We start from the raw sequence: 8,207 nt of genomic DNA, 5'->3' as shown, positions 1-8,207 counted from the left end.
GCTGGGGGCACCCACGGGTGCGCTGGGGTCTGCTTCCCGCACCCAGGCCTGCACCAAGGGAGTGACATATGGGACACGAGGTGGGTGCTGGCAGAGCTGTACTGGGGTATGCACCCCCGCAGTGTTGGGGACCCCAGCTCTGTCCCAGCACCCATGCAGGACGCAGCACCCGCTGGGCTGTGGGCGCTTGGCCAGCGTGGGGCCGGCCGCCAGCCAGGGCGCTCTGCCCCGCTCAGCAGGAAGCTGAAATTTTCCTGCAAAAATTCAGAAGTCTTTTTGTTTTCCACCTTGTGTCCTGCTTTGGGGTGAAGCGCATTTCCCATCCTGTTCCTGGCAGCTGGGGCTGACATTTCCCCACCCGGTGTGAACCAGGGGCCGGTGCCCTCTCTGCGCCTAGCTGGGGTCCGTGTGCCCGTGGTGAGCAGGGCCGGGGCAGGACAGAGAGCCCGCTGCAGGGTGGGGGGCACGGGGTGGCACGCTGCTCTGTGCCCTTGTGTCCACCTTCTGGCCATGCACTCCCCCCACCAGCTGTCCTGGTGCAGGCTGCGTGGGGCACGGGCCGGGGGGACCTCACGTCCCAGCAGGGTGAGCGCAGCCAGACGCAGCCCTGTGACCAGCACAGGTCCTGGCCCCGTGGTCCCGGCCACCATGCTGAGCTCCAGGCACTGCTGGCCCAGGGCTTCATAAGCAAAGTTCTCGTCCCGGTCCCCAGAGCAGATGAAGTTGCAGGGTGAGATTTATTCAGAGGTGCAGGGCTGCTACAAACCCCGGTCAGTGCAAGAACAAGGAATTAGCCTAAGCAGCAATTTCCTGGTGCGTGTCACAGGGCATTAGCTGAGACAGAGCACAGGGCGCGGGTGTGAGCTGGGGCTCAGCCACCCCGCGGGGCTAGGACCGGGGTGAGGAAGGCTGCACACACCAGAGGGCTGCGCACGCTGAGGGTGCAGCTCGTGGGAACCACAGCTCCAACATCCTAGGCAAGAGCCCCCTCTCCCCACAGCACATGTGGCCGGGGAGCTCAGAGAGCCCCTTCCCTGCCTGTGCTGGGTGGTTGGGACCCATGGCCCGGCACGGTGCCCCTGTGCTGCACGGTGCTGCTGGAGGGGACAGCATGCACAGCCGGCACTGCTGCTTGCTGCAGCCCAGCCGAGGCCTGGGCAGCTCCTGCGGGGTCAGGGGCCAGGGGAGGCAGCGGGGGCCTGGCTCACCTGCGCCCTGTGACGGGCACTGCGGAGCTGGGCAGGAGCACGTGCAGCAAAGGTGGCACCACCGGCTCCTTGCTGTGTCTCCTTATCGCCAGCTGAGCACACGAGCCCTGCGGAAAGGACAAAAGGCTGCGAGGCAGCCACATGGACGCTGCCGCATCGGCGCCGAGTGCGAGGGGCTGCGGGTGCCCCCACGAGCGGGACCCATCCGACAGCATACGGACAGCACCAGGGGAAGGGGCAGCCCTGAGCTCTCCCAGCCTGCGCCGCGGCACAGGGACTTCCCGAGAGCAGCTTTAAAACCTCTCAGAAATTGGTTAAATCTCACGCTGAGGGCTGGAGCGCCGGCAAGCCCTCACCCCACCCCCGCCCCGGGGTTTAATTGCTCCGGCTGCTAGGAAATTTCAAGGTTGAATTTGTCTAACTCCAATTTCCAGCCAGGGGATCGCGTTCTGCCTTTGTCAGCAACATTGGAAGCCCCCCCCCGCCGCTCTCCCCCTCCCCAGCACCAGCAGCGGCACACGCGGGTCCCCCTGCACCTGCTCCCACCCGCCCGGCACAGTTCCCCCACGGCCCCCGGCCCACAGGTTCATTTTCTGTCATTACTGTGGTGACCCCTGCACCCTCAGCAGCATCTCTGTGTCCCCCCCCCCCCACATTCAGGCTGCCCTCCCTCGGAGCATCACCCACCCCAGAAGGGCACTGTCACTGGTGCAAGCCCCCGTGCCCGAGCAGGATCCCCTCTCCAAAGCCCCCCAGAATGCGTCACCAATGCTGCATGTGCCATGCAGTGGCCAGCCTGTGCCCACATGAGCTCCAGCAGCGCAGGGCTTCCCCGCTGCACCCAGCAGAGCTGCTCCCCGCTTGCTGCAGCATCCCCTCCTTCCCAATCCCCCCCAGCAGCTGGGAATGCCCCCAGGCCATTCCTTGCCTCCTGGGGACAGCCCCTCGCCCCTCCTTTCCCCTCCTATCTGCACCATCCCGGGGGTGGCACTGGGACAGCGGGACGGCGTCCTCCGCTCCCTCCCTGATCCCATAGCTGGGTGCCCCCTCCCCAGCCCCCCAGGGAAGATGCTGCCCGGAGCCCAGGCAGCATTCCCCGAGAATGCACCACTGGCCCTGGGAAGGATCGAGACCTCTGGGCGATGAGACAGTTCCTGGTCCCAGTCCCGCCTGGGAAACCGGTCCCGGTGCCGGTGGCGGGGCTCACCTGCGTGTGCGGGCGTCCCTGGGCCTTTACGAGCGGACGGGATCACGGAGCTATTTGTACCGGGGGGTTTACGGCCGGGCCGCGCTCTGAAACCCAAAACCCGCCCGAAGCGGCCTAATCACTCCCAGACGCGGCGGCCCCTGCGCTTTTATGGGGCGTTTTAGAGCAGGGGAGCTAATAAATTTCTGCGACGGCAAAAGCCCCGCCGGGTCGGGCGGGGGGGGCTCGGCGGGGGGTTAGCGGGCCGCCCCCGAGGAGCTCTTAAAACCGGGCGCGGTGGCGCGGTGCTGCGCCCCGGCTGCCTCCCGTTACAGCCACACCGGCCCGGGAGCGGAGCCCCCCCCCGCCCCGCGGGGCCGGAGCGGCGGGGACCCCCCCGGCCCCCCCCGGCCCCCTCCGCTCCCCCGCTCCCGGTTCCCGCCCCCGCGGCTCCTCCTCCTCCCGGTGCCCCGTTATCCGCCCCGGCCCCGCGCCTTTAAGGCTGCGGCACCGGGGCCGCGGGGGGGAGCGGCGGCGGGCGCGGAGCTCGCCCTGCCCGCCGAGCGGCTCCCGGCGCCGGGAGGCCGAGCGCTCCGCCGCCGCCGGGCCCCCGCCGAGGGGGCGGGCTGCGCCCGCCGGGTTTAAGTGCGGCCGCGGCCGGCGCGGAGCCGCTTCATGCGCGGGCGGGGCGGCCGGGACAGCGGCTCCGAGGGGGGATCCGCCGCCGCGGCCCCGGCAGCATGAGGCGGGCGCGCCGCTGAGCCGGCCCCGGTGCAGGACCGGGGACGCGCCATGACCTCGGCGCGGGAGGCGGCCGGTTCCCCCCCGCTGCCCGCCGCGGGCGAGGAGCGCCGCCGGGGCGCCCTGGACCAGCTGCCGCCGCCCGCCAACTCCAACAAGCCGCTGACCCCCTTCGGCATCGAGGACATCCTCAGCAGGCCCTCGGGCCGCAGGGCCCCCCCCGGGCACGGCGCGCCCCCGGCCCGGCTCCCGGACAAGGCGGCGGGGCCCGGCGCGCCCCGTAACGGCGTGTGCGCCCCGTCCTCGCCGCTCTGCGCGCTGGAGGAGCTCGCCAGCAAAACTTTCAAGGGGCTGGAGCTGAACGTGCTGCAGGCGGCGGAAGGTACCGGGGCGCCTCGGGGCCGGGCCGGCGGCGCGGGGCCGGGGCCGGGAGCGGGAGCGGGGCCGGCCGGGGAGGCGGCCCGGGGCCGGCGGGGGCCCGGAGGGAGCGGGGCAGGTGCGTGTCCGGCGGCCGGGCCGGGCCGGGCGCGGAGGGGGCGGCGGGCGGCGGACACGGTCCCGAGGCGGGCCGGGCCTGGGCCGCCTCCGGGGTCCCTCCTCGCCTCCCGCCCGGCGCGGCGCGGCCCGGCGGCTCCGGTAAGTTTGGTTCATGTCCGCACCGGGAGAGCGGGGCCGCGGCGCCGGACAGAGCCCGGACGACGGCGGCGGCCCGGGAGGGCCCGGAGCGTGCCCGCAGCGAGGACCGGGCGAGGCGTTACCGCTCCACGGAGCCGCGGCCCGGAGGGAGGCAGAGGCCGGGGCCGGCCCGGGGGGCCCAGCGAACCCCCACCGTGCGCACCGGCCGAGCCGCGCCGAGGGAGCTCCGGGACGGGCGAGGTCAGAGCCCGGTACCGGGCCCTCGGCGCCCGGCGTCAGCGGGAGCGCGAGCTCCGCAAAACGCTGCGGCGGGAGGGAGAGCCGGGCCCCGGCGCCTTTACCGGGAGCCGCACATAACGAGCCGGGTACCGGGCCGGGCCGCGGCGTCCGCGCCTCAGAGAGCACGAGATCCGTCCCGCCGGCGGCCCCAGCCTTAAAACGGAGGCACCGGCCCCGCGGAGGGTGTGGATCCGTTACCGAGCGCTCGGGCAGACCGGCCGCAGCCGGCTCGCTCCCGTCGGTAACGAAAACCTTTAACGAAAACCCACGCCGGGCCGCGGCTTTTCCGCCCCCCGGAGCGGGGCTGGGTCCCTCGCCGCGTTCCGAGCGGACCCGCCGGCCCCGGCCGCGATCCTCGTTTGTAGCGCAGAAATCCCGTTTGCGCGGACTCCCGGCCCCGGCGGCCGCTCGCACCCGGTACCGGCAGAGGCGGCCCCGCGGGGCTGGAAATGGCCGCGCGGCTCCCGGCTGGGAACGGGCCCCGCGGGCGGCGGCAGCCCGGCCGCTCAGCCACGTCGCCGGCGGGGCCCGGCCCGGCCGCGGCTCCTCCGAACGCCCCGGGCGGTCCCGGGCTCCCGGCAGCGGCAGCCGCCGTGTGCGCGGCCCGGCAGCCCCGGTCCGACACAGGCCGTTACGGGGCGGACACCGGCGGGCAGAGCGCGGCTCTCGGAGCTGACGAAAAGAAACGCCGGGGACGGGCAGAGCGGGCTCCCGTGATTAACGGGGAAAACAAAAACGTACCCGGAAGGGCACACGGACGAAAACGGGACAGCTCGGGGCTCCGTAATTATCGAAAAAATAAAAGCCCTTACCCGGACGGACACACGGACAGAAGCCGGGCAGCGCGTGGTTCCGAAATTAACGAAAAAACCCTTTATCCGGACGGACACACGGACACGGAGGTGCAGATCGGAGTTCTCGTAATTAACAACGAAATCCTCACCCGGATGGGCAGAGCGGGGTTCCTGTAATTATTGAAAAAAGAAAAAAAAAAAAAAGAAAGAAAGAAACGTTACCCAGACAGACACCCGGACACGGACGGGCAAATCGCGACTCCTGTAATTATCGAAAAAACCCTTACCCGGATAGACACACGGACAGAACCGGCACAGCTCGGGACTCCCGTAATTAACATAATTAACGAACGAGCCCGCTGCACGGACGGACACACGGGCAGAAAATTGGGACAGCCCGGGGCTCCCGCACTTAGCGACCGAGCACACCGAACGGACGGACACACGGACGGAGCCGCCGCCGACCGGCGCCTCGCAGTGACCGCGCGGGGCCGGGCAGCCCCGTTACGGGCGGACGGGGCCGCGGCGGGGCCGGGGCCGGCGGCGACCGCTCAGCGGGAGGAGAACCGGGAGAACGGCGAAGCGTTAACGGGAGCCTCACGGGGCGAGCCGCCGCCGAGCCGGGCCTCGGGAGCCGCGCTACCGAGTGTGGCGGGTCGGTGCCGCCGGCGGCAGAAAGGCTTTAACGGCCGCGCGAAGCCGGGAGCGGGACGGTGCCGCTGGTGGGAAGCCGTTACCGAGCGTGGATCAGACCGGCAGCGGCCGGACACGGATCCGCGCATTTCGCAGCTCCTTACCGGGAGCAGCCGCTGAGCGCGGTCTGTCGGGGCCTCGGAGCTTCGGCGCGGCCGGCACCGACTCACACCGCACACCGGCCGCGGGGCACCGGGCCGCCGGTAACCGGAACGCTCTGAGGGCGGTCCCCCGGGCCGGGCCCGCCGGGAGCGGGTGCTCCTAAAGCCGCTGAAGCGAAAGGACAACCGGCAGCGCGGGACGGTCGGGGGCGAGCCCGGCCCGGCCGCGGCAGCGCTCCGGGACGCACGATCGGGGGCGAGCCGCCGGCGAGGAGAGACCGGACCGGAGCCCCGGAACGCTCCGCCGGGCCGGGACGGGGGGAACGGAGCGGCTGTGGGACCCCGGGACACGGGTGGGCTCGGCCCGGCGCGGCGAGGAGCCGGCGGGCGGCGGCTCGGCCCGGGTCGGGGCCGCTGTGGAGCGGCGGGGGAAGCGGGCGGAGCGGGCCGGGAGCCCCGGGAACCCGCGGCTGGGCACTGGGCTCCGTGCGGAGCCACGGGCACCGGGCACGGCACGGCACGGGGCTCGGCTCGGCACTGCAAGGCTCTGCACGCCTCGGCACGGCACGGCTCGGCACGGCTCGTTTCGGTTCGCTTTGCACGGCTGAGCAAAACGCAGCGCGGCCCCGTCGGGCACCTCTCGGCACGGCTCGGCTCGGTTGGGCACGGCTCGGTTGGGCACGGCTCGGTTGGGCACGGCTCGGCGTTTCTCGGCCGGGAAGGGGCCGGGGGGCGGCGGGGCCGGGAGGGGGGGGGTTGCACCGAGGCCGGGGGCAGCCGCGCTGACGCCGTGTCCCCGCAGGTCGGGAGCCGCTGGGCGCCTTCGGGCACCGCCCGGCCTCCAAGAAGCGGCGCAAATCGCGGACGGCGTTCACCAACCAGCAGATCTACGAGCTGGAGAAGCGCTTCCTCTACCAGAAGTACCTCTCCCCGGCCGACCGCGACCAGCTGGCGCAGCGGCTGGCGCTGAGCACGGCTCAGGTCATCACCTGGTTCCAGAACCGCCGCGCCAAGCTCAAGCGCGACCTGGAGGAGATGCGCGCCGACGTGGCCTCGCTGCAGGCGCTGCCCCCCGCCGCCCTCGAGCAGCTGGCGGCGCTCCCCGAGCCCCCCCGCGCCCCCGCCGCCGCCGCCCCCGCCGCCGGCCCCGAGCCGCCGCCCGCCGCCGAGCTCTCGGAGGAGGAGATCGACGTCGGGGACTGAGGCGGCGGGGCCGGGCCGGCACCGGGAACTGACCGCGGGCCGCCGCCGGAACGGGGCGGCCGCGCTGCCCCCCGCCCCCGCGCCGGGGGCTTTGGTGCAATTTCTCTTTTTTGTCTTTGTTCTTTTTTTTTTTTTTTTTTTATTTTATTTTCTATCGTGTCTGTCCCGTCGGTCCGTCCGCGAGGCCCGGGCCGCCCCGCGTGTATATATTTTGAATAAAGGAGACACCTTATTAACGAGGAGCGGGGGGGCTGGCTGGGCGCGGCGGGCTGTGCACGAGCAAACGGACGGACAGACGGACGGACACCCAAGCACCCGCACCCCCCGCTGCAGCCCGAGCTGGGCACAAGCATGGGGTTCTCAGCCCGGGGGCGCCCCGGGGAGGGTGGGGGCGAGGCGGGGCGCGGAGCCGCGGTCCATGAGCCCCCCGACTCCCTGCTCAGCCTCGCGCCCAGAGCGTTGGGACCCCCCCGCAGGGCTGCAGCGGGGACGCGCTCGGGGCGCCGCCACCCGCAGCCGGGGCAGGGAGCAGCGAGGGGGCGAGCAGCGGGCCCCAACCAGCACCCCCGGCTGTGTGTCCGTGTGTCCGCGGGTGTGTGCTTGTGTGTCCGTGTCCGCGTTTCCGCGTGTCCCTGTCCGTGCCTTTGTCTGTGTCTGTGTGTCTCTGTTGGTGTAGCCGTGTCTGTGTGTCTGTACGTGTCTGTGTGTGTCTGTGTGTGTCTGTACATGTGTGTGTTTTCGCGCCCGTGTCCGTGTGTCCGTGTGTCCGTGTGTCCGTGTGTCCGTGTGTCCATGCCCGTTCCCGTGTCCGTGCCCCCACCGCCCAAGCAGGGGCAGGCAGGGGCGCACCCCGGTACCCGGACACCTGCTCCGAGTCGTTGGGCTTTCACACCACCGCCCTTGACGTCATGCTCCGGTGACGTCACCGCGCGGGGGCAATGACGTCACTCCCCGAGGAGGCTCAGGGCGAGCGGGGGGTGTCCGAGCGGCAGCGAAGCGCTGCGCCGTGCCTGGGGCCCGGCCCCGCACCCCCCCCGTCCGTTCCCACCGAGCCGCGGGGCGGTGACAGGCAGCTGCCGGCCCCGTGCCCTTGCCGGCGGTCCCCGGAGCCCCCTGTCATCGCCGCTCCGTGTGAGCCCCCCCGGGCTCCATATGAGCCCTCGCTGATCTAATTACGCCGGTGCAAACTTCCGAACGGAGACCCGCTTCTTCCATTATTTACTCCATTTTTAATTGCATTGTCCTTCCCTTCCCCCAGCGCTGCAGCAGCGCCGGCCGAGGGGGAGGGGGAGAAATGAGATTTAGCCCTGAAAGTGCCTTTGAGCGGTCCCCCCCCCGGGAATTGCTTTTAATTTGACAGGTAGGA

General features: G+C 71.4%; 1 protein-coding gene across 1 annotated transcript; it reads left to right on the top strand.

Moving 5' to 3' along the window:
- Positions 1-2,822: 2,822 nt before the first annotated feature.
- LBX2 (ladybird homeobox 2) lies at positions 2,823-7,077 on the top strand. Its single transcript, XM_038178847.2, has 2 exons — positions 2,823-3,517; positions 6,441-7,077. Exons 1-2 carry the CDS (start codon positions 3,187-3,189, stop codon positions 6,839-6,841), a joined length of 732 nt encoding a protein of 243 aa, XP_038034775.2. The 5' UTR covers positions 2,823-3,186; the 3' UTR covers positions 6,842-7,077.
- The last annotated feature ends 1,130 nt before the right edge of the window (positions 7,078-8,207 follow it).

The sequence above is a fragment of the Anas platyrhynchos genome, chromosome 4, assembly GCF_047663525.1.
Source record: "Anas platyrhynchos isolate ZD024472 breed Pekin duck chromosome 4, IASCAAS_PekinDuck_T2T, whole genome shotgun sequence".
Classification (NCBI taxonomy): Eukaryota; Metazoa; Chordata; class Aves; order Anseriformes; family Anatidae; genus Anas; species Anas platyrhynchos.
Note: the sequence above shows the minus strand (reverse complement) of the source record. Positions and strands in the feature narration are given on the sequence as shown.